Consider the following 27288-nt stretch of genomic DNA (forward strand, 5'->3'; position numbering starts at 1 on the left):
AATACTGATAACATTATTACCTCAATAGGTTATTATGAGGATTAAGTGAGAAAATTACTATGAGAATAGTCCCTGACATATAATAAGTACTCAATAAATTTACCTGCTTTGAGACAACTCTGGAAATTGGGGGAACATCAATTTAAAGGATAAATTTGTACTTGCATTAATCCAGGAATCACATGGAAAACAAGAGACAAAACCTCTCAGACCTAGTGTTATATCCACACTTATACAAGAGTAATGGGGCCAACTTAATGCATCCATTTAAAAAGAGACAAACACCACAGGGAGATGGAACACTGAAAATAAGTCCTAGGGTACTAAAAACCAGGTGACTGAAAGGGATAATTGTACTACCATTACTAAAAATGAAGTTTTCAGAATTCAGAATAATTACAGAATTAAAAAGCAAAAAAGAGGCAAGGTGCCCAATTAAATCCCAGAGACATGGGACTGTTAAAGTACCAAACAGCATAGTAACTATGTTTGGAATCTTCTGAATGAGAGTCTTTTGCTAGGATGGATACAGGAAAACTTCCACATAAGTGGATAGGGAATTATGGAATTATCCTAAAGGAGACAAACATATGCAACTAGGGAAGCAGAAGTAAAAGTAAAGAACTGTGAAATCTGCCAAAGTTGTCCTAAAACAAAACAAACGTACTTGGGATTTTGTTAAATGAGAATCCAGTGAAAAACAATTCTAAACCTCTTTGCTTACTGCCCCAAATTTAGAGCAACAAGGGTGACAGGAGTTGGCAACTAAAGGCAATTTTACCTGGTCTTAATTTAGGAAAAGAGAATCCCAGTTTTTCCACCTCTGGCTATCTGATCTTAGGCTAGATCATCTATGTATGTATGCATTTATCTATCCATTCATCCATCTGCCTTCCAACCTACCTACCTATTCATTTTTAAATTTACATCCAAATTAGCATATAGTACAATGATATCAAGAGTAGATTCCAGTGATTCACCCCCTATGTATAACACCCAGTGCTCATCCCAACAAGTGTCTTCCTTAATGCCCCTTACCCATTTAGCCCATTCCCCCACCCCCAACTCCTCCAGCAACCCTGTTTGTTCTCTATATTTAAGAGTTTCTTATGGTTTGTCTCCCTCCCTGTTTTTATCATTTTTGCTTCCCTTATGTTAATCTGTTTTGTATCTTAAATTCCTCACAAGTCATATATTTGTCTTTCTCTAATTTCACTTAGCATAATACCCTCCAGTTCTATCCACGTAGTCGCAAATGGCAAGATTTCATTCTTTTTGATTGTCAAGTAATATCCAGTGTGTGTGTGTGTGTGTGTGTGTGTGTGTGTGTGTGTGTGTGTATACCACATCTTCTTGATCCATTCATGGACACTGGGGCTTTTTCCATACTTGGGCTATTGTTGATAATGCTGCTATAAACATGGGGTGCAGGTGTCCCTTTGAAACAGGACACCTGTATCCCCTGGATAAATGCCTAGTAGTGCAATTGCTGGGTTGTAGGGTAGTTCTATTTTTAATTTTCTGAGGAAACTCCATACTGTTTTCCAGAGTGGCTGTACCAGTTTGCATTCCCACCAGCAGTGCAAGAGATCTTTTCTCTGCATCTTCTCCAACATCTGTTGTTGTGTGAGTTGCTCATTTTAGCCATTCTGACAGGTGTGAGGTGGTATCTCATTGTGGTTTTAATTTGTATTTCCCTGATGATGAGTGATATTAAGCATTTTTTCATGTGTCAGTTGGCCATCTGGATGTCTTCTGTGGAGAAGTGTCTATTCATGCCTTTTGCCCATTTCTTCACTGGATTATTTTCCAGGTGTGGAGTTTGATAAATTCCTTGTAGATTTTGGATACTAACCCTTTATCTGATATGTCATTTGCAAATATCTTCTCCCATTCTGCTGGTGCCTTTTTTGGAAAAAAAAAAATTTTTTTTTTACATTTATTTATTTTTGAGAGACAGAGCACAAGTGGGGGAGACGCAGAGAAAGAAGGAGACACAGAATCCGAAGCAGCCTCCAGGCGCTGAGCGGTCAGCACAGAGCCCAATGTGGGGCTGGAACTCACAAACTGTGAAATCATGACCTGAGCTGAAGTTGGACGCTTGACCGACTGAGCCCCCCAGGCGCCCCAGTGTTGGTTGCCTTTTATTTTCTTATTTTTTACTGTTTACTCAGAGAGAGAGAGAGAGAGAGAAAGAGAGAGAAAGCGCAAGCTGGGGAGGGGCAGAGAGAGAGAGGGAGACACAGAATCCAAAGCAGGCTCCAGGCTCTGAGCTGTTAGCACAGAGCCCGACACAGAGTTGGAACTCACAAACTGTGAGATCATGACTTGAGTCAAAGTCTGAAGCTTAACCGACTGAGCTGCCCAGGAGCACCCCCACTGTTGGTTGCCCTTTAGTTTTACTGACTGTTTCCTTTGCTGTGCAGAAGGTTTTTATTTTGATGAGGTCTCAGTTTTCTTTTTGTTTCTCTTATCTCCGGAGATGTGTTGACTAAGCAGTTGCTGCGGCTGAGGTCAAATAGGTTTTTGCCTGCTTTCTCCCCTAGGGCTTTGATGGTTTCCTGTTTTACATTTAGGTCTTTCATCCATTTTGAGTTTAGTTGTGTGTATGCTGTAATAAAGTGGTCCAGGTTCATTCTTCTGCATGTCGCTGTCCAATTTTCCCACCACCACTTGCTGAAGAGACTGTCTTTATTCCATTGGACATTCTCTCCTGCTTTGTCAAAGATTAGTTGGCCATACATTTGAGGGTCCATTTCTGGGTTATCTATTATGTTCTATTAATCTGAGTGTCTTGTTTTTGTGCCAGTACTATACCATCTTGATGATTACAGCTTTGTAATACAGCTTGAAGTCCGGGATTGTGATGCCTCCTGCTTTGGTTTTCTTTTTCAAGATTGCTTTGGCTATTCAGGCTCTTTTCTGGTTCCATACAAATTTTAGGATTGTTTGTTCTAGCTCTGTGAAGAATGTTGGTGCTGTTTTGATAGGGATTGTATTGAATATGTACTGATTTGGGTAATACCAACATTTTAACAGTATTTGTTCTTCCAATCCATGGGCATGGAATCTTTTTCCATTTTTTTGTATCTTCTTCAATTTCTTTCATAGGCTTTCTATAGTTTCCAGTGCACAGATTTTTCACCTCTTTGGTTACGTTTTTTTCCTCAGTAGTTTATGGTTTTTTGTGCAACTGTAAATGAGATCGATTCCTTGACTTCTCTTTCTGTTGCTTCATTACTGGTGTACAGGAATGCAACCTATACCGATTTCTTTGCACTGACTTTATATCGTGCGACTTTGCTGAACTCATGGATCAGTTATAGCAGTTTTTTGTGGAATCTTTTGGGTTTTCCATATAGAGTATCAAACAGTGAAAGTTAGACTTCCTCCTTACCGATATGGATGCCTTTTATTTCTTTGTTATCTGATTGTTGAGGCAAGGACTTCGAATACTAGGTTGGATAACAGTGGCGAGAGTGGACATCCCTGTCATGTGCCTGACCTTAGGGGTAAAGCTCTGTTTTTCCCCATTGAGGATGGGGTGGGGTGGGTCTTTCATATATGACTTTCATAATCTTGAGATATGATCCTTCTATCCCTACTTTCTTGAGGGTTTTTATGAAGAAAGGATGCTGTGTTTTGACAAATGTTTTTTCTGCATCTATTGAGAGGATCATGTGGTTCTTGTCCTTTCTTTAACTGATGTGATGTATCATTCTGATTGTTTTGTGGATATTGAACCAGTCCTGCATCCCAGGTATAAATCCCACTTGGTCGTGGTGGATAATTCTTTTAATGTATTTTTGGATCTGGTTGGCTAGTATCTTGTTAAGGATCGATTTAACCTTTCTAAGCTTTGATTTCTTCATCTGTAAAATATGGATGGTTGACTATCAGTTATGGAATTGTTTTAAGAGAAAACAGTATCTGCTTCATATGTGTTAACTAATAACATGTACAAAATGCTCTGCCAGAAATCTACACAATTCTTAATGATGAATTCTGAAATGCCATGAATAACTTGTAGGTGGTAAGGAATATGCCAATCTTGTTAGAAAAATGTCCTGATAACAAATACTTGAACTCTGTTGAGTCTGGGTAAGAAAAACCAAGGAAGTTAGAACAGAACGGATCATTGGGAAGTTTCCAACAATCAGAGCTTTCCCAGTGCAAAACCGAGCTTGCTTCCAGCTTCAAGCAGAGGGAGTGGGGTATGGCACATATTGGACAGACTCCAAGGTTTCAGACAAAAAGCATCTCCCTTAAAGGTAACACAGACCTGGAAACAAGGTAAGAATGAAAAATAAAGAAAACTAGAAAGTCAGAAATTTAATATAACTTAAGGACCAGAGAAGTAGACTGTGAGACTATGATGTAGCGACACAAACTTAGCTTTGCATTATCAGTAGTACTCAAGTCCAAAAGTACAAAATGCATTTAAAAGTCAGGAGGTTTTAATTAAGGCGTGTGCCTCATTCAAACACAAATCAGCCATTTCAAATTCATCTTAGAGTATAAATCTATTGATAGTATTCTTCATGTTTGCCTCACAAAGAATAAATGATAATATTTTGGGTTCAAATACCTTTTGCCACGCAATATTTAGGGCTTGGTTTTTCTTCTGGTCAAGGTCTTCTATAGTTGCAAGGATTTTGGATTTATCATTTTCTACAATTCTCTTCTTCTTCATCAAGTCATTATACTGGTAAGATAAAAAGCATGCTTAATTGAAAAAATGTAAAATTTTCTATTCTAGAATTCAGTCAGGAATAGAGGTTTAGTTTGTATGTAGAATATATACACTTCTGTTTACCAGAAAGATACACTGCATTAAGAGTCATAACGTGAACCAAATTATGAGAAAGGTAAATATATCGCCTATATGTAAAATTTAGCTGCCATAATTAAGAATTTATAGGACAAGCTCCTGGGGTACTTTGATACTGATATTCTCATATCCTTCTAGCAGTCAAGGCAAAAAGGAAAATGTATATAAACTCAAAAGTAGCCCTGCATGCTTTCTTCTTGAGGTCAGTCTTAGCAGTAACACAAAGTTTCAGTTCTTCACCATGATGTCCAAGTCCTACATAATTGGGCCCTTATTTATCTCTGACTTTTTGACATCCCAATCCTCCCCAGGGGCCAGCCATGTGGTCTTTTTTCAGTTCCTTGAACATAAGAAGCTCATTATATAGCCTTATAGCCCTTGTATTGTTCTCTCTTCCCTGAATGCTCTTTTTCTGTATACGACAGAATTGGTGCTTCAAGTTTCAGCTCAAACATCACATCTTCAGAATGGGCTTTTCCTGGTTCATGTAGAAACTCACTGAAAAAAATTTAAAGGAGGCTGCAAAGGGAGAATTACACCATAAGTAGCAACAGAACTTTATGAAAATCTTCTTAACTCATTTCTCCTCAAAGCCTCACATTTCAAGGAGTCTTCAAATTCTCCCTTAAATTGTAACCAGTCCTGTTAGCTTCCTTGCTGTCTCTCTCCTTTATAGCAAAGCTCCTAAAACCTCCTCTACATTTTTCTCTTATTCCTTGCATAATTCAATTTCTTATGTGTACAGACACAAAATACAACAAAACAAAACAAGGGTCACCTGGGTGGCTCAGACGATTAAGCGTCGAACTCTTGATTTCAGCTCAGGTCATGATCTCACAGTTTGTGAGTTCAAGCCCCATATCAGGCTCTGCGCTGACAGTGAGGAGCCTGCTTACAGTTCTGTCTCCTGCTCTCTGCCCCTCCCCCATGCTCTCTCACTCTCTCAAATAAATAAACATTAAAAAAAAAAAAAGGCCATCTTGCTTATCAACAATAGAGCCTTCCCTTTGGGTAAGAAAGCGAGTTGGTGAATTCTTTAAAAAAAAAAAAAAAAAAAGGACCCAATTATTATTATCTAATAAAACCAAACAAGTGAACAAGTTTCACGATACACAGTTCAAATTCAGACCAAAGATTTTCTTCCACAAAACATATACTGCAAAGCTTTAATGGAGAAATAAAAACCAGCGGGAACATTTAGAGAGAGATCACAACACGGGCATTATTAGCCTGTTTGGTATCTAACATAATACAGGTTCTTTGTAGATAGTAATGTCAATAACAATTTAAAAAAACCCAGTACAGCAAAACTTTTTAGAAGTAATGGAGCTCATAAGTATTGCCACTTTTAGAGAGTTCTCATAACTCTGATACAAATTCAAACAGAATCTTAGAAAAAATAAAGTATAGGGCATTATATAAAATTAGACTGCTATCTCCTATGGAGCTGTTGAGAATACGGATTGCTTTTCCCTGTGGATTTTTCTAGTGACACAGCGGATTCAAAGTTCTGTCAGGGTTGGGGAGATGATAACATTGCGTAAGTGAACATTAAAACAGAAGATGATGCTGGATTTACAGATTAGGAAAGGAGTGGTTATGCATATAACAATTTTAGTCATTACTTATGTAATGGTTCTAGTATACCCTAGAGTCAAAAGGAACACCATATTTATGGAATGACTGGTAAGGAGGCAGACAGCAGAGTAGCCTTATTTTTCAAGGCCTTTTCAAGGCAACTGAAAGAAATTATAGATGGTATTCTGGGCAAAGCCAGTAGAAAAGCTTTTCAAGGGACAATAGACTATATAAATAATTGATGCAAAAACAAGTAAGAGAGAACTGAAAACGGAGAACAAGAAAACAAATCCAGTATCAAGAGCATCAAGCCAAAGATTGACTCTAGTAATTGCCACAAGGGTCACAGAGAGCTATTAGTGCTGCTCATGCCCTAAGGAGGCCAGAGAGTCCAAGGAAAAGGACTTACCCGCTCTTCAGCTTCTGTCAGTACATTCATAGCTCTCATGTTGACATTTCTTCCTAGTTTCTCCTTCATTTCTTGCAACTTCTGAAGTCTCTGACCAGCTTCTTTTGGGTTGTTGGTTTTGAAATCATAGGCACTATTAGGTTGCCCAAAGAGGTGTTTCTCTGCATTAATCCAGTCATAGTCCTTCAACATTTTGGAGACCTAGCCACGGAGGATAATGGAGGAATCTATCATTGTTTACAAACCGACATTTAAAAACTAGTTTCTGGGGCACCTGGGTGGCTCGATCAGTTAAGCGTCCGACTTTGGCTCAGGTCATGATCTCACGGTCCGTGAGTTCGAGCCCCAAGTCAGGCTCTGTGCTGACAGCTTGGAGCCTGGAGCCTGTTTCCGATTCTGTGTCTCCCTCTCTCTCTGCCCCTCCCCTGTTCATGCTCTGTCTCTGTCTCAAAAATAAACATTAAAAAAAAAATTAAAAAACAAAAACAAAAACTAGTTTCTTAAATGTTTACAAATTTTAAGTATTTAGGAGAAAACCCCACAATGACTCATCTGCAAAAATAGTATAGGTTTACTATTAAGTATGAATATTTTTACCTAGAGAATAGGTTAAAAAAAATTGTATAGGAAAAAGATTACTTAAGCATTAAAAGAAAAGCTAGCTCAGAGAGATTTATACATGTAAATCATTTCCATTAGAATAAATATAAGATAAGCCTCCTTCAGATTTTACCAAACTCAATCTATTGCTTCAAAAATAATTTGTGAAAATTAAAATTCTCCTAAGAATACTTAAGTCATAGATTTGGTAAATTTGTGGAAGCCTAATTCCGACTGATTATAATTCTTTTAATTTTTAATGTTTTATTTTATTTTTGAGACAGAGACAGAGCATGAACGGGGGAGGGTCAGAGAGAGGGAGACACAGAATCTGAAGCAGGCTCTGAGCTGTCAGCACAGAGCCCAATGTGGGGCTCGAACTCACAGACTGTGAGATCATGACTTGAGCCAAAGTCAGAAGCTCAACTGACTGAGCCACCCAGGCGCCCCTGACTGATTATAATTCTAAAATATACTAGGTAAATAAAAAGCTGCTCTAAACTTTGACTCCGTTGCCTAGTCACCCTCTTTTGACAAGGCACAGTAATGTATTTCTTTATATGGTAAAAAGAGTTAAAAAAAAAAATTTTAGATTATAGTGCTTAAAGAAGACTTTCTTCTACTAAAATCGTTCAAGGTTGGTTCTGACTGATAGAGTCTAATCCTTGTCAGTCTGTTTATCCTCATTAATTCCAGGGGAACGGTCTCACCTCCAGGCTCCAAAGATGATCATTTCCAATCTACCTTCCCTGCTGATCCATAGGCTCAATGAAAGCATTCTGGGTACATGTTGCTTATCCTTATCATTAGTGCCTGGCCTACTACTATCTGATACTAGTTGGTATGTAATTAATATTTGACCAACTATAGACTTCAAAGAATCCTGGACTTTGTAGCAGTTCCACTTTTAACTCTCCTTTTCACCTTAACAGTAAATAAAATCCCCTAGCAATCACCACTACTAGCACTTTCAATTACCAAAAACCTATTAACAGTAATATTAACATTGGTAACATTTCAGTGAATCCACTAATACTAGGCTACCAGGCTAATGGAAAATCAATACAAAAAAATATTAGGAAATTAGTGATGTGGCTATGAAAAAATATTTTAAGTGTGAGCCTGAACAGGCACAGAGGGCTCTTTCAGAGGGTGGGGTGACTATTTTGTATGTTCTGACTTTTTTGAAGTTAAATCTCATACTTTTAAGATGCTAAACAAGATTTAAAAGGGATCAAACGGTTACACACTCGTAAGAAAACATGATGGGCAAATTACTAAGATTTCATGAGTGCAGCCTGTTAACCAAGCAGCAAATTTCTGCAAAAGCATGTATTCTCTGTAATGTTTACTTATTTATTTTTGAGGGGGATGGGAGGGATAGAGAGAGGTGGTGAAAGAGAATCCTAAGCAGACTCCCCATTGTCAGCAGAGAGCCGGATGTGGGGCTCGAACTCATGAACTGTGAGATCATGACCTGAGAGGAAACCAAGAGTCAGACGCTTAACCGACTGAGTCACCCAGGTGCCCCAGAAAGAAACTTTCAGGAGTGAACAAAAAACTGAGATAACTTCAAAAAAGACAGCTGCTAGCACAACATCAGATTTCAGATGAGGCTGCAAAATTGACTATACTGATCCTCTTAAGGATATCTGGAAGCCAATTAAGTCCAGGTTTTGGAAGTTGCCTGTAAATATATATCGTTTACCTTATTTCAAAATAAATTGAAAACTCACAGGCAACAAAATATATAATCACAACTAATACATTAATCTGAATATCTGGGGATTAAAAAATGGCTAGTTCTATGGGAGACCACTGAAACATCTTATTACATAGGAATAAATACCTGAAATTTAGAAAGATTTATGCCAGGTGGTAAAAATAAGCATTGCTGAGAAGCCATTAAAATAGCAGTAAGCCTCAAAATTCTGTTATACCGCATTTCTGCCATTTATACTGAATTCTCCATTGAGCACTTTACCAGAATATCTCAACAACTCAGAAGCAAAAATCTGATTACGAGTAGAAATAAACAACACAAACGTGCCTTTGCAGCAGCATCTTCAGCTTCCCGTTTGTGTTTGCTGATGTTGTGGTCCAGTTCCTTAATTTTAAGCTGAGAATCATTGTTTTGTTCCTTGTGTGTTGCAACTTCAGCATATTTAGCTTTAATTACATTGTCTTGGGCTGTTATCACTTCTTTTTGCTTTGTCACCTCTTCTTGAGCTTTATTTACGGACTCCTGGAACAAATAGAAGATGATATATAGCAAAGTAATGTGGGAATATTTTTAGTTTATTAAAAGATCATCTAAAAAGCGTCTGGGCAAGATGGCAATGTGATTACAGGCAGATGGTCACCTAACCCTCTACATTGTATATCCCCATTAAAATGACTAATTCATTGGCATACAGGAGAAAACTTGTTCTATCACTAGAAAAAAGATGGGATACAGTGTTTGTGCTGGAAGCAACAAAGTTTCTGGGGATACAGTGAACTACAGGAAACTGACTTGTGAGGTCTCAGTAAAGTGGCATTTCTGGGTAGTTAACAAGAAGATACTATGCCAGATCCCCACATGTCATTTATCAGGAAGGGAAGGATGTAGGCCGGGTTTTCTGCTCTTCCCTTTGTAGATATAAGCCATATTTATTGGTGCAACAGAAGATCATAATGTTTGGTTCTAGCACAAGGGTCAAAACAGAAAAATACAAGAAACTTTTTTCAATAAATAGATTTGTGGCACAAAGAAAAACTTTCTTGCTTTGACTTTGAATATCCCCCTACCTCCCAAGGTTGGAGCTACTCAATGTCAGAAGTGGTAATTTTAACTGCAATTCAGTCTATCACCAACCTGCCCTGCAAATCCCATTGCTTCACCCAAATCTTGAAAGAACTCACACAAATATCTAAACCAAAAAAACCTAGTTCAACCCATATTTAGGTAGGGGGAAAACCAAAGTAGGACAACCTGCTTTAAGTTTCAGAGGAAGAAAGGATCTTCATGATGCAAACCACAAGGAAAAATTTAGGAATGTTTTTAGGCATGCTCATTAGGAAACAAGATGAGCAACAAAGAATACCTGATGTTATGGTTAGGGTACTCAAAGTGCCTTAATTTCCCTATAATGTTTAATCTGTGTCATCAGAGGTCTTTTGAGGAAAGAAAATAAAACATGACATTCATATAAAAACCTGAAGATATTTTAGCTTTTTGAAACCTGTGAAGAGAAACTGAAAAATACTCTGCTTAAGATATTAACCAAAGGGAAATATAAGTTTATTAACTAACACTGTATCTTTAAAAAAAAAAAAAAAAAAAAGTGTTTATGAAGAAGATTCTCTCATGCCTACAGGTTAAAAACTGCAATGCAATTTTCACTGTTTTAACCTTTTTTTTACAATGATAGGAAATCTGTTACTTAAGATTGAACAGAAATGAAATTTTAGTTTTGTTTGTCTAATTAGTAGGTAGTTTCTTTTCTTAGTTCCCTGGGAGTTTCCTTTGATATTCTTATCTGCAAAGGAAACAATTTAGAATGCAGAGCCCAAAAAAACAACCTTTAACAACCAAGTGATCTATTTTATACTTCTCCATAAAGAGAAATGGAAGTATGTACATGTTCGGACTTTATTTAGATCAGGAAAGGAGTAGCTTATTTATTTTCACAATTATCTTTAAAAACATATCTAACTTTTAAAATTCTACAACATGATGTCCATGAAAGACAGCAAAAATATGCACGGGAAAAATGAGATTAAGCCAACAAATCAGAAGGGAACTAAAAATATTTTTAAAAACTAAAATTTACTTTGGAGGCAAAATAAAAACTGAACAGAAATTAAAAAATTTAATCAGTAACACAGAACACAAAGCTGAAAAGCATTTTGATCTTAACTTCAAAAAAAGTAGTTAAAAACTGTTCTATTGATTTGATAAATAATGGGTTAAAAACAAAAAACTTTAATTTATCCATGAAGAGAATCAAGAGGAAAGACCTACTTTCCAAAAACACCATAGGCTACAACAATTACAACAATCATATCAAAGGAAAACATAAAAGCATGTAGAGGACACAAACAAGACAAAAATACCACACTGAAAACTGAATGGAACTACCCTGTTGAAAGCTATTACATTCAGTTAACATAAAAATCAATGTTAGTTACAAACGGTATCAATTAGCAACACGAAACAAAAAAAACATGATGAGTGTAGTCAGTGGTACTGTATATTTAAAAGTTGCTGAGACAGATCTTAAAAGTTCACATCACAAAAAATATTTGTAACTGTGTGGTGAGGGATTAACTAGATTTATGGGCTGGTCTTTTTGCAACATATACAAATAACAAATCATTATGTTGTATACTTGAAATTAATATAGATCAATTATACCTCAATATGAAACAAAGCAATTCAAAGACAAAATCAAAGAACGGGGCAAGAGAATTTCCAATATTCATTAGGGACAATCTCTAATAAAGATATACCACAGTATGAATTTGCAGGTGACAGAATGTCTTCATAACATTTGAAATACCCTCAGTCCTAAATCCATCCTTCACTTCCCTGCTTCTGATAGAACATTTCTCCCCAACCAGCTGCAACTATAGTCAGCCTCAACAGTAAAGGATGCTGTAAGGAAACTGTAGAAAGAAGAGGCTTTACTTCCCAGTTCTGGTGTGCTTTTCTCAAAGGCAAGTTTGTCATGTGCAAGGGCCAGCAACCTACATGGCTTCCCTGGCATCCAGCAGATGGGGAGAGGGGAACAGGGCTTTGCAACATGTTCACATGGGCTAATTTCCCCTCCATCCCACGTGGCACTTCCCTATGGATGACTACCCATGGCACTCCAGCAAACTTCGCAATCAGGGGGCCACAGTTACATCTTCAACTAGATCTGGTTTTCAGCCTATAGTTGCTATGGCTCTTTTCCAATTTGTTCCTTCCATGGGTGCACTCCCTCAGCCCTAAGGGTGGTAGTGGCTATTCCCTGTAAGGGCTGTTCCTATATAATTTAGAATTCTCTTTATTCTTTAGTGATCATCCGTTATCATTCCAAACTCCTACTGTAGTTAAATTTTTTATTTAAACTCTGCCTGTTCAAATTACTGTGTAGTTTTCGTCTTCTGAGTAGACCCAGATTAAAACAATTAGTAATATTATTTCAGGACTCTTTCTGGATCAGGAATCATCATTTTTGCCTCTCATCAAGACAAGAATGAAGAGGGGCACCTGGGTGGTTCAGTCGGTTAAGCGTCCGACTCTTCATTTCGGCTCAGGTCATGATCTCAGGGTTTGTGAGTTGGAGCCCCACATCGGACTCTGCTTGAGATTCTCACTCTCTGCCCCTCCCCCACTCATGCTCTTTCTCTCTCTCAATAAGTAAAGAATGAAGAGATCAAGACTTCTAAAGTCAAACATCTTCAAGCCAACATTTCATAAGTGGATTAACATTTGTAATTTCTCCAGCACGGTAAGTACCTTATTTTTAGCCACCTCAGCTGCCATTACTTCAATCTGACCTTCATAGGATTTGATAGCTTCATTTACAGCTTCAAGCTGTTGTTTATAGGATGCATGCTCTCTCTTGAGCTCTTCCAGCTCCAGAGTGATAGCTTCAACTTCCTAAAAGAATGTTATTCAGACATTCAACAGACTATTAGCTACTGAAAAATAGATACATGTCAACAAAATTATTAAGATTCCCATGCAAGTAACACCCACAGCTTATTCAACTACCAAAAACACATGTAAGCTGCTTCTCCAGAAGAAGTGAGGAGAAAGGAAATTTATTTTCCTTTAGTTAAACATTACAAATGTATGTACAGTTTTTACAGGTTCAAAGAACTGGGCATAAACTGTTTATTTTGTTATTCCTACAGGGAAAAACAATCTAGAATTCTACGTAACAGATAAATTAGCAAAGGAAAAGCCTTTTTTAAATGTCAAAAAAACCCAGCTGCTCAATTTTCTTCTTTCCCTCTATAGCCTTTAGTTTGTTAGAAAATACTTTGTGCAGCTATTTAGTGACAGAATATGAAGAAAAGCAGATTTAAATAGAATCATATAGAAAAGTGATGTAGAACAAAGCCTTTGGAGGCAGAAAAGGCTAGGTTCAAATTCCATCTGTGGCACTATGAAAAGATAAAATCAGGTATCACCAGTCTACAACTGAATGGTACTTTGTAAATATAACATGCTTTGTCATGTATCAATCTTTCACAGGATCCATTCATAGATGATCACCAAACAGAAATGTCAACACTTGGAGCTGATAGGACATACCTCCACCACATGACATAAGCTTTGGTCTACTCTTAAGTGCAGCATTTACCAAAAGGCAATTTTGCTCTTTCTCTAAAATTAGAAAGACAATGCAGCCTATCCTTACCATTATGACACTCCATTACAGGGTTTTCAGAACGGGATGTTTTAATTTGACTCATACGACGCATAATTATTTCCTAAAGAAGCATACTGTGCTTTTAGACTTTGTGATGGACACTGATGAGTGAGGCTAACCCAAGATGCTCTACCACCTCCAGCTCTATACTGATGTTAAAGATTGGTTCCATTTCAAGAAAGGTATTACCTGTTGTTTTTCTTTCATTTTCTTGCTAGAAGCATCTGCTTTTGTTTTGGCAAAATCCAGTTTTTTCTGAGCATCCTTCAGTTCTCTCTCTCTTTCAGCTTCTGCATTTTTCATTTTATTCTCCAATACTTCATATTTTTCTTCTGCTTTTTTCTGAATTTCTTTGGTGTTTTTTAAAGTCTCCTCACTTTCCTCTGCATCATAAAGCAGGCAAATGTAGCTAAATGAGGTCCTTGAACTATTAGCAGTTATAGGCAATGGTTTATGAGTGCCTTATGAATTCACCTTTTAATAGAAGATATGATCTAAAGAATTTAGGCTAAAATTTAAAAAAACTGTTCCAACCTTATTCCAGAAATGCTACGTTGAAACATAAACTCTGCCTAAGAACCACACTTGAATTAACTAAAGACTATGAGGAAATTATTTCCCAGCCTATGAAACTGAGTAACAAATTTTGTCTTTAACTTACTAAAAAGATCACAGACCACCTTTTAATATACTTGTAATATGCTTCCTAAGCCAGAATCAAGAGTATAACTATGGTATTTCTCCTTTACTTAGTGGACAAAAAGCTTAATTTCATAAACAAACTTACATTGTATTCTTTGCCTATTTAGCTCTAACTTGTACAGGAAAAAAAGCAAGATAAAATGAGTAGATTAGTGTCACAATTGCCATACACTGTGTTAGAATGCAGATACAAATACAACCCTGGAGACCATTAACTACATAATATCCTATGCTACTTTTCAGTGCACAATATCACTGCAAATAAAAATCAAAGAAAAAATTTAAAAAGTACCTTAAAACAAATTAACATGGAAATACAACATACCAAAACTTAATGGGATGCAGCAAATGCAGTTCTAAGAGTGAAGTTTATAGTGCTGCCTCCATCAAGGAAGGAGAAAAATCTCAAAAAACCTGACACATAAAGGAACTACAAAGCAAAAAACAAAGCTCAAGGTTGGTAGAAGGAAGGAAATAAAGATCAGAGCAAAAGTAAAATGAAAGAGACTAAAAGATAATAGAAAAGATTAATGAAAGTGAAAGCTACTTCTCAGAAAGAATTGATACACCTCATGCCAGCCTAAGAACAAGAGAGGAATCAAGTAAAATCAGAAAAACGAGGGAGACACGACAACTGCTACCACAGAAACAAAGGATCCCAAGAGAGTATTATAAACAATTATATGCCAACAAATTGGACAACCTAGAAGAAACAATAATTCCCAGAAATATACAACCTACGAAGACAATCATGAGAAACAGAAAATCTGAACAGACCAATTATTAACAAGGAGACGGAATCAGTAATCAAAAATCTCTGAATTTTTGATTGAATTCATTTGAGTGAATTCATAAGAGAAAAAAAAAAAAGAAAGAAAAGAGAAAGGCATCCAAATTTGAAAGGAGTAAAACTTTCTCTAGATGATCTATTATACATAGAAAACCCTAAAGATTTCACTAAAAAACTGTTAGAATAGACAAATTCTGTAAAGTTGCAGGATATGAAATCAATGTAAAAAAAATCTGTTGCATTTCTATACAATAATAACTATCAGAAAAAGAAAATAATCCTACTTATAATTACATCAAAAAGAATAAAATACCTAGGAATAAATTTAACCAAGAAGGTAGAAAGAACTGTACACATAAAGCTATAATGCACTTACTGATAAAACAAACTGAAAAAGACACAAATAAATGGAAAGATATTCAGTGCTCATGGACTGGAAGAATACTGTTAACATGTCCATACTATCCAAAGCAATCTACAGATCTGTTAAAAACCCCTATCAAAATTCTAATGGCATTTTTTCAGAAACAAACGAATCCTAAAATCTGTATGGAATAGCCAAAGCCATCTTAAGAATAACAAAGGCAGAGGCATCACACTCCTTATTTTAAATTACATTACAAAGCTATAGTAATCAAAACAGTATGGAATTGGCATTAAAAATAGACACACCAGGAGGGGTTGTGGGAGGGGGGATGGGCTAGATGGGTAGGGGCATTAAGGAATCTACTCCTGAAATCATTGTTGCACTATATGCTAACTAATTTGGATGTAAATTAAAAAAATAAATAAATAAAATTATAAAAAAAAGACCCACCAATCAATGGAACAAAACAGAGCCCAGAAATAAATTGTCATAAACCCATGCATGAATGGTCAAAGGAGCCAAGAACATACAATGAAGAAGGAACAGTTTCTTCAATTAATGGTGCTTAGAAAACTGGACAGCCACATGCCAAAGAATGCAACTGCACCATTATCTTATACTACATATCAAAATTAACTCAATAGGTTAAAGACCTGAATGTAAGTCCTGAAACCATAAAACTCCTAGAAGAAAACATAAGTGATAAACTCCTTGACACTGGTCTTAACAGTGATTTTTTTTGGACTTCACACCAAAAGCAAACACAACAAAAGCAAAAATAACTGGGACAATTACCAAACTAAAAAGTTTCTGTAGAGCAACAAATTGAAAAGACAACATAATTAATGGGAGAAAATATTTGCAAATCATATCGATGAGAGGTTAACACCCAAAATATGTAAGAAACTCCTACAACTCAAAAGAAAAAGCCAAACAGTCTGATTAAAAAACGGGTAGAGTATCTGAATAGACCCTTTTCTACAGAAGATACATAGTCACCCAGTACATGAAAAGATGCTCAACATCACTAAGCATCAGGGAAATGCAAATCAAAATCACAATAAGATAGATACACGTTAGAAGGGCTATTATCAAAAAAAACAAGAAATAACAAGTGTCAGAGATGATGTGGAGAAAAGGGAATCCCTCATGCACTGTTGGGAGGAATGCAAATTACTGCAGCAACTATGTTAAACAGTATGGAGGTTCCACAAAAAATTAAAAATAGATATGATGTAAAAGTTCTACTCCTGGGTATTTGAAGAAAACAAAAACAGTAACTCAAAAATATACACACACCACAATGTTCACTGCAGCATTATTTACAATAGCCAAGATATGGAAACAACTTAGGTAAGCATCTACTCATGGATAATGGGTAAAGAAAATGTGTGTGTATATATAATGGAATATTACTCAGCTATAAAAAAAGAATGAGATCTTGCCATTTGCAAAAACATGGATGGAACTCAAAGCCATTATACGAAATGAAAAAAAGAGAAAGATAAATACCATATAATATCACTTACATGTGGAATCTTAACCAATTGAAAAAATCTTAGTACAGAGAACAGATTGGTGGTTGCCAGAGGTAGGGGGTAAACAAAATGGGTAAATTTTTTAAATTTTATAAAAAGGAAAGAAAATATTAGTGGGTAATAGGTAGGTGGATATTGTCCTATGGAATGAGAAAAACTAAAACTACCCTATACAATTAAATTCTAATTAAAAGTGTAAGACAAGTTTTTAAAATGAGGGTTCTGTAGAAGCAGCTATAAATTGAATTAAACATTAAAAGTTTCTGTTTAACAAAAATACTATGAACAAAATTAAAAGACAAGCACATAAACCAAAAGATATTCATAATGCAGATAATCTATAAGAAATCGTAACTCTTAAGTATGAGAATAGAAACAAACCATAAGCAAGTCAATAGGAAAAATGGTTGAAAGAAGTAGAATATTCACAGAAGTAGAAACCAAAAGGTCTGAGGAACAGATCAAATAGATTCTAGGCTTCCCTTGCAATATCTGCAGGTGAAAACAGTAATGTGCTACCTCTTTCTAACAATCACATTGGAGATATTTTAAAGACTTTCTAGAAAAGAAAGGATTTAGAGAACTGACAACTTTCATATGCCACTGGTGAAATGTATACTGCTCCAAATGGGCAGAACTTGGCAATATAATAATAGTATCTAATAATTAAAATATTTAAGGTAACTAATTCAAATAAATATATAATAAAGATGAGATCTAAATATCTAAAGTAAGGTTATCAGTATAAACAGAGGAAGCACAGAATATTTTTATCTTACCAATGGTTTTTTTAAGGGCATCTAATTCTTCTTGTTGCTTGTGATAGGAGCTTTGCTGGAGCTTGGTTTGTAATAAATCTGCCTCCTCAGTTTTCATCTCCCACTGCTGTTTTAGTTGGCGATACCTTAGAAAAAAAGAAGTTTACAATAAATGATCACAACTTTTCTGATATTTGAGACATGCATTCAAACAATAGGCTCTTACCTAAAATAAACTCACATACAATATAAACAATTTTTTTTATGTGTATTTATTTCTGAGACAGAGAAAGACAGAGCGTGAGTGGGGAGGGGCAGAGAGAGAGGGAGACACTGAATCCGAAGTAGGCTCCAGACTCTGAGCTGTCAGCAGAGCCCGACGTGGGGCTCGAACTCACAAACCATGCGATCATGACCTGAGCTGAAGTTGGTTGCTCCACCGACTGAGCCACCCAGGTGCCCCTCAATATAAACAATGTTAAGATGCCACTTATTACAAGAATAGTTTTGAAGACTCAGTTTTTGAGGAATCAAATTCAAGTCTGATTTGATCACCGAAGGTAAACGACTCTAAACGGCCAAGGCTGACAACTATTTACAGAAATATTCTTAATTTTAGAAAGCACTAAATATAACCTTTAAATAAATAGGTTTCCTTAAAAATGGTCTCTTCTACTGAGCCTTACCAAGAAGAAAAACTCCAAACTCCACAACAGCTTCCCACAAGAATACATTAATATGCAACAATCACACAAAATTTTAAAAATCTGGTTATCAATTCCCATTTTCAAATACTAATAAAAAGTTCCCCCCAACATTCTGTAATGAGACTGATTAGTTTTAAAAGACCTAGTACTGAACTAAACATTACATTGTGCTCTTCTTGCAAACCCTGTAATCTAGCCCATTTCTAGCTGCTTAATATTTTCTTTGGAAGGTATTTAGCTAATTCAGCCGCAGTGAAATATCAAGTTGTAATAAATTCACAAGGCAGCTTGACACTAGAAATTCATGAGGTCTGAGGAAAAAGGAAGCAACTTATAAAACATAAATACTCCCTTGAGTATTCTTGGCTGAGAATGCTTGACAGCAATTAAAACTGTAATTTTAAAGCCATTTTTCAATTCATTTAAAAATGGGGAGTATAGAAACTTGAAAAAAAAAAAAGATAAAAGCTATTTTCCTGATATGGTCTGTGAAAGAATGGCTTTAGTTGATACTTCCACTCTCATATTTTTAAAAATCTATTTCCTTTCCTTGACCTCAATGCCACTATCAGTCCACAAGACAACTCTGCAAAATAAATGATCCAATACTACTGAATAAAGGTAACAGCACCAAGCCAAATGCCAGCTGCAAACTCATTGCCTTGCCAAAGTTTCCACAGATATTCACTTTTTGGTAATTTATGTTAAAGAAGGTAAAAGCAGGCTTTGTATGTATATGTTTGAGAGTGGACATTTTGATATAATATCTATGTTGGAATGACCACTTTGACTCATGAGCATCTCTTCTATACATATAATATTCCAAAAAAGTCTTGGCAACATTCTAAGTTTTGATAATTTCAGAAGATGAATGTTTAAAATTTACAAAACCATATATATTTTGAAGTTTATTTATATATGATTTTTAACCTTTGTTCAGTATTGTGAATTCTGAATAAAATGTCTGATTTTAATTTTAACTCAGTTCCCATTTGTCATCTTTGGAGACTGTAGGTTTGTGGCATTTTTCCTCTTAGAACTCAGTGTTACCTAACATGTTTTACCAATTTAACTTTGAAAGCAAGAAGAAGGAAGAGATTTATCTGTTTGGTTCGCTGCTGTATTCCCAGCTCCTACAAGAGTACTGGACACTGACGTTAAGTGATGAAAAGATACATGATGTAGCATGACGCCAATTTAAAAAAAAAAAAAAAATGTACCTGTATCATACACAAACAGAAGTAATATTGAAAGGTACACATACATATGCATACCCATACCCCTACAAAAGAAACACAGTAAGGAAACACTTTAACAGTGACTTTCTTACATGCCTCAGTAGGCAGCTCAGTGATCTTTAATAATCTATAGGATAGCCACGATGCTACTAAACTTAATGTTGGTATCTGATCAATGCTACATTGTGTATCATTTCAAATCAAAGACTCCAGTACCCTCTGGTATCAACATCCAGAGTATGGATTTCCCCACCAATCCCAGTAGAATGTTAACAGTGTATCTCAATAGGGAAAGAAAAATATTTGGCTGATGTTTTTTCTTACTTTTAATTAGCTTTCCCTAATTTCTTATAACAATGACATTCTTATCAGAAAAAGCTAACATAAAAGTCAGAAGTTGTATTTCTTTAGCTAAAATTCTTACATCTTCTACCATGCAAATCTTTGACCAAAAAGAAACTTAAAAATACAACTTAATTCAACAAAGTCTTACTTTTCAGCTGTGTTTTTAAGACCTGCTAATTCCTCATCTAGAGCCTGTAGCTCACTCTCCTTAATTCTCAGCTCATCTTGAACACCTTTGAGTTCTTGAAACTTGGTTAAAATAGAAGCTGCCTGGGATCGAGCACCTGATTGAAGCAAATTGAAACAGACCTTAGTCATTAAGTTACCACATATTTAGTAAACAATAAAAAAATTTCTGAGAATTATACTTGAAAAGATTCAACAGCAAATCTTTTATAGTGAGCTTATGAAGATACAGATTTCAATGCATCATTGGAATCTCAGGACATACATACTTGATAAGAAATACTTCTAAGAAGATGTGATGGATTATTCATTCAAATAATCACTGCCCCTGCCTTCTAGGCCCACCCCTCCCAGGGCCACTAATCTCTCCGATAGTATCAGCTTAGCCACGTGATTGGCTCTGGCCAATGAAATGAAAAATGTGCCTTTTTGAAAGTAAGCTTAAGAGGCAGCACAGAATTCATCATTTGTCTCCTCTCTCCCATGAGAAAAGCATGTTCAAAGTAAGGGCTATTTTTCCTTCAGTCTGGGTCCCACAATGAGAATAACACTGAACAGAAATAACTGATCTACAGGTAAAGAAGCATAATTATTGAATGAACTTGTAAACCATTGGGATTTGGGGGCTATTTACTACCACATCATAACCTGGCCTGAACTTTGATATAGCAGAGGAAGCAGCTAAATTGGTTTCACTTTACAAACAACTGTGAATGTCTGACAATACTAGGTTACATTGGCAAGAATACTCTAGGTTTGATGGGAGAATACAAAAGTCAATTAGCAATGCTATTATGAGCACTTTGTTATTTGTTAATATGATAAAGAGTTGCATATTTGCCATTCCTAAGTAGGAACTTCAAGAACATCCAAATCAATGAAATCTAAAGTTTCTCCTATTTTAGATACTTAATATTTGATCTCTCTTTATCCTCCAATTGCAGATACTAATCCTCTTAGTGTATTCTTTGTTGGCTATTGTTTTCTTGGCCTAGAAAGAAATTATGTCACTTAGTATCTTAAAGGCATTATTCAGTCTCTTGGTTTGGTTAAAGGCACAAACTGTAAAAACAGACTACTTGAATTCAAATCCTGGGCTTTGCCACTTACCAGCAAGTTATTTCACTGCATACTGGAGATGACAGTAATATACTCCCCATATAGTTGCTATAAGGATGAAAAAGCACTGAGAATAGATCTTCATTAAAGAATAAAAATGTCCTCTATCTGCATTGCCCAGTTACCCATTAACTATTAATGGTCACTGGGTCCTTGAAATGTGACTAGTACAATCGAGGTTATTATTTTTATTTATCTTATTTAAATGTAAACAGCCACGTATGGCTACTGTACTGGACAGCACAGTCTTACAGTGTTGCCTGGTACTAAGTACTATTCAGTCTGTTATTAATCGACCACTCAACATAGATCTGCAAATTCAATGTGACAAACATAAGAAGAATATGATCATTATCTTATTCTCAAGGGTAGATTTAATTTTTTCTTTTACTTTTGAAAGGAGAAGTGACATACAAAAATTCGAAGTTAGTGTTTCCTGATAAAGTGGGCAAAGTAAAAATGTACTGAATAAAAAAATTTCCCAGTGGCTAGAATATCCTAATAGGGCAAACTGCAAGAAAAACAAAATAAAAACAAAACAGGAACAGACTACATGAGAAGAACAGAAGAAAGCAATACTGTTGATTACTAAGCTGTGAGCTCCTTGAGGGCTATGACACTTTATAATTTCTCAGTATTATTAAGTAGCTGTGACACAGTAGGTATTCAAAAGAAAACCCAATCCTTAAATTAGGAATAGAACTCTGGATTAAGTCATTCCAAACCCACACTTTCCTATTTTAAAAACAAAACAACAAAAACCCCCATCCTATTTACCACACAGAATTTTGAGGACAAAATGATATAAAACCTACCTTCAAGATTTGTGGGGAAGATGGAAGCAGAGTAGGAAGACCCTAGGCTCACCTCGGCCCCTGAATCAAATCAAATCAAATCAAATCACCTGAAATACCCCAGGAATTGACCTGAACTGCAGAAGAAACTCCACAAGGAAAGGCAGAGAAGAGACCACATCAAAGAAGGCAGGAAGTGTAGAGACACAGTTTGGGAGAGAAACAGATTGTGGCCACTGTGGTGGGGTGGGAGCTGCAGTCACAGAGATGCACGAACACATAGAATACAAATCCCTGTAGCAATTGGCTTCAAAAGAAAGAGGGACCAAATTTTGTGAGTTGTGGCAACCAGTGGGGATTAAAACCTGGAGTTCTAAAGGTCAGCATGCTTGGCTATGGGAAAGCCCCAAGGGTATTGGAGCCCCTCTTTGGAGACACAGTGGGGCAAACAGCCTGCTACAAACAGTATGGTAACTGCTTTCTGAAGAGCATCTGGGGCACATGGTGGGGAAGCTGTGAGCTCATCTGGAAGCTTGTCCCAGAGAGGCAGCATTCACAGAGAGATCCCTTTAGGACAAAGAACTAGCAGGCGCCATTTTCCTCCCTGCTCCTCAGCATAAACACAGGGCCATCTGTGGAAACCAATACAGCACAGACACTTGCTACCTAACATGCTTATACCAAGTTCCATCTCCCATGCTCAGGTAGATGCACCCTTCCCAGTCATGCTTGCCTCAAGTCCCATCACTGTGGGATCCTACCCCCAAAAGACCAGTCCAACCCTTGCCAACACATATCTCCAGACATAGGAGTTTAAAATTTTTTTTTTAATGTTTATTTATTATTGAGAGACAAACACAGAGCTTCAGCAGGGGAGGGGTAGAGAGAGGGAAGACACAATCTGAAGTAGGCTCCAAGCTCTGAGCTGTCAGCACAGAGCCCGACACGGGGCTCGAACTCAAGAACTGAGATCATGACCTGAGCCGAAGTTGGTAGCCCAACCAACTGAGCCACCCAGGTGCCCCTCCAAACCTATGATTTTATGCAGCCTCGACTCCACTGGCAATAGGTCTCATTTCACAAGGAGACTAGAGCATACCTAGTTAATAAAATGCTTCACATTCAGGTCAGAGACCAAACACTGCCCATGACAGGCAAAAAGAGTTGCTGTAGACCACTGGCCTGAAGGATAAAGAGGCCAGTACACAACAGCAGAACGTACACAGGACACACTGTAGATACTCCCAGAAACTCCAAACCTGGAGAACAGGGGATGCTATACTCCAGGGAACTCTTCTCCATCAGGCCATTACCATTAAGAACAGAAGATGTAACTGACTTTCCTAACACATGGAAACAGGTAGAGACTTAGACAAAATGAGAAGACATAGGAATTTATCCTAAATGAAAGAACATGACAATGCCACAGCCAGAGATCCAAACAAAACACATACAAGTAACATGACTGATAGAAAACTTAAAGTAATAATCATAAAGATACTGCACTTGAGAAAAAAGTGGAAGACATCAGTGAGACCCTTAATACAGAGATAAAAAGAACCAATCAGTGAGGAAGAGTGCAATAGATGAGATTACAAACACCCATGATGCAATGGAAGAGAAACAAATTACCTAGAAGACAGAGGGGTAGAAAATAATCAAACTGAACAGAAGTGAGATAAAAGAATTATTCAAAAAGTGAGTATACTAAGGGAACTCAGTGACCCCATCAAATGTAATATTACTTGAATGGTAGGGATCCCAAAGAATAAGACAGAGAAAAGGGGGCAGAAATTTTGAAGAAATAATACCTGAAGACTTCACTAATCTGGGGAAGGAAACATGTCTACTTCCAAGAGACACAGAGAACCCCCAACAGAATCCACAAAAGCAGATTCACACAAAGATATATTGTAATTAAAATATCAACATGTAGTGATAAACAATTTTAAAAAGGAGCAAGACAAAAAATAACAGTAACATACAAGGGAAACCCCATAAGGCTATCAGCAGCTTTCTTAGCAGAAACTTTGCAGGCCAGAAGGGAGTGGCCTAACACACTAAAAGTGCTGAATGGGAAAAATAGGCAGCCAAGATTACTTTATGAAGCAAGGCTATCCTTCAGAATAGAAGGAAAAATAGTTTCCCAGAGAAACAAAAATGAAAGGAGTTCATGACCACTAAACCAGACCTGCAGGAAACTGACTGGAAAGGAAAGACCAAAAGTGACCATATGTAAGCGGGAGACACAGAAATTACAAAAATAAGTATTTCTGTAGAAAATCAGTCAAAGAATTCACAAAATACAAAGATGTAAAATGTGACACTAAATACCTAAAAGGTGGGGAGGAGAGCAGTAAAGAATGGGTTCAAACTTAAGCAAATCACATAACATAGACTGCTATATGCAAAAGACGTTATATACAAATCTAATGGTATCCAAATAGAAAAGCAGAAATAGACATGCAAAGGATAAAGAACAAGGAATGCAAATATAGCACTAAAGAAAACCAGCACACCATGAAAGAGGAGAAAGCATGAGGGAAAAACTTCAGAAACAAAACGACAATAAGTACCTACGTGTCAATATTTACTTTGAATGTAAATGGACTAAACGCTCCAATCAAAAGACATAGGGGGACAGAATGCAAAAAAGACCCAACTATATGCTGCCTACAAGAGACACATTTCAGGGGCACCTGGGTGGCTCAGTCAGTTAAGCATCTGACTTGGGCTCAGGTCATGATCTCACGGTTCTTGAGTTCAAGCCCCATGTTGGACTCTGTGCTGACAGCATGGGGCCTGGAGCCTGCTTCAGATTCTTGTCTCTCTCTCTCTCTCTCTCTCTCTCTCTCTCTCTCTCTCTCTCTCGCGCTCTCTCTCTCTCTGCCCCTCCCCCACTCAGCCTCTGTCTCTCTCTCTCAAAAATAAACATTTAAAAAAAAAAAAAGAGAGACACATTTCAGACCTAAAGACACCTGAAGGTTGAAAATGAGAGAACGGAGAGACATTTATCATGTAAATGGATGTCAAAAGAAAGCCTAAGTAGACATATTTATATCAGACAAAATAGATTTTAAAACAAAGACTGTAACGAGAGACAAAGAGGGACACTATATAATAAGAAAAGCAACTATCCAACAAGGAGACATAACAATTTTAAATATTTATGCACTCAACATGAGAATACACAAATATAAAAAATAGTTAATAACAACATAAAGGAATTAATCAATAGTCATACGATAATAGTAGGGGATTTTAACACCCCACTAATGTCAATGGAAAGATCAAAAAATCCACAAGGAAACAGTGGCTTTGAATGACACACTGGATCAGATGGATTTAACAAATATATTTAGAACAATCCATCCTAAATAGCAGAATACACATTCATTTCAGGTACAAATGGAAAATTCTCCAGAACAGATCACATATTAGGCCACAAAAGAAGTCTCAACAAATTCAAAAAGACTTAAGTTATATCATGCATCTTTTCTGACCACAATGCTATGAAACTAGAAATCAACCACAAGAAAAAGTCTAGAAAGAACAATAAACATATGGAAGATTAAAACATGCTACTAAATTATGAATGGGTCAGCCGAGAAATCAAGGAAGAAATCCTAAAATACATGGAAACAAATGAAAATGAAAACAGTCCAAAACCTTTGGGATGCAGCAAAAGCAGCTCTAAGAGGAAGTTTAGGGCAATACAGGCCAACTTCAAGAAGCAAAAAAAAAAAAAAAAAAAAAAATCTCAAACAACTATATCCAAAGGAGCTAAAGAAAGAAAAAACAAAACCCCAAAACAGCAGAAGGGAGAAAATAAATATTAGAGCAAAAATAAATGATATAGAAATTAAAAGAACAAAACAGATAAATGGTTCCTTAAAAAGATGAACAAAATTGATAAATCTTCAGTCAGAACCATGAAATAACAGAGAAAAAGGACTCAAATAAAATTACAAATGAAAGATGAGAATAACCAACCTCACAGAAACACAAACAACTGTAAGAGAATATTATGACTATATGCCAACAAATTGGACAATGCAGAAGAAACAGATAAATTCCTAGGAACATATAACTTATCAAAACTGAAACTGGAAGAAATAAAAAATTTGAAAAGACTGATTACAAGCAAGAAGACTGAATCAGTAATATAAAAATTCCCAAAGAGCAAAGGTCTAGGACAAAGTGGCTTATTCTACCAAACATTTAAAGACGAGTTAATACCTACATTTCTCAAGCTATTCTGAAAGTAGAAAAGGAAGGAAAACTTCCAAATTCATTTTACAAGGCCAGCATTAACCTGATACAAAAACCAGATAAAGGTACTAGAAAAAAAAAAAAAAAAAGACATCTACAGGCCACGATCTCTGATGAACATATATATAAAAATCCCCAACAAAATACTAGCAAATCGAATCCAACAATACATGAAAAAAGTCATTGACCATAATCAAATTAATGTGATCCATCATCAAGAGAAAGGATAAAAATCATATGATCACTTCAACAGATGCAGAAAAAGCATTTGACAAAGTACAATATCCATTCATGATAAAAGCCCTCAACAAAGTAGGTTTAGAGGGAACATACTTCAACATAATAAAGGCCATATATGAAATACCCACAGCTGATATAATATCCAATGGGAAAACAGATTTTACTGTAAGATCTAGAACAAGATAAGAATGCCTACTCTCACTACTTTTAATCAACATAGCACTGGCAGTCCTAGCTCAGGCAATTAGGCAACAAAAAGAAATAAAAGGTATCCAAATTGGTAAGGAGGTGGTAAAACTTTCACTATTTACAGATAACATGATACTATATATAGAAAACCCTAAAACTCCACCAAAACACTATTAGAACCGATCAGGGAATTGAGTAAAGACGCAGGATACAAA

General features: G+C 36.3%; 1 protein-coding gene across 3 annotated transcripts in view; it reads right to left on the reverse strand.

The window, feature by feature from the left end:
- SMC2 (structural maintenance of chromosomes 2) overlaps positions 1–27288 on the reverse strand; it is a 67313-nt gene that overhangs the window by 10504 nt on the left and 29521 nt on the right. For 2 of the 3 annotated variants that reach the window (XM_058694710.1, XM_058694709.1), the window contains exons 16-22: positions 20422–20557; positions 18005–18129; positions 14018–14211; positions 12907–13050; positions 9469–9663; positions 6819–7019; positions 4589–4705 (exon numbers count right to left, since the gene is read on the reverse strand). In XM_058694710.1, coding sequence (XP_058550693.1) covers positions 4589–4705; positions 6819–7019; positions 9469–9663; positions 12907–13050; positions 14018–14211; positions 18005–18129; positions 20422–20557 — 1112 coding nt within the window. Of the gene's footprint in view, positions 1–2368; positions 4283–4588; positions 4706–6818; positions 7020–9468; positions 9664–12906; positions 13051–14017; positions 14212–18004; positions 18130–20421; positions 20558–27288 lie in introns of those variants that run through there. The other variant, XM_058694711.1, reaches the window with a different exon arrangement.

Source organism: Neofelis nebulosa, chromosome 12, assembly GCF_028018385.1.
Source record: "Neofelis nebulosa isolate mNeoNeb1 chromosome 12, mNeoNeb1.pri, whole genome shotgun sequence".
NCBI classification, from domain to species: Eukaryota; Metazoa; Chordata; class Mammalia; order Carnivora; family Felidae; genus Neofelis; species Neofelis nebulosa.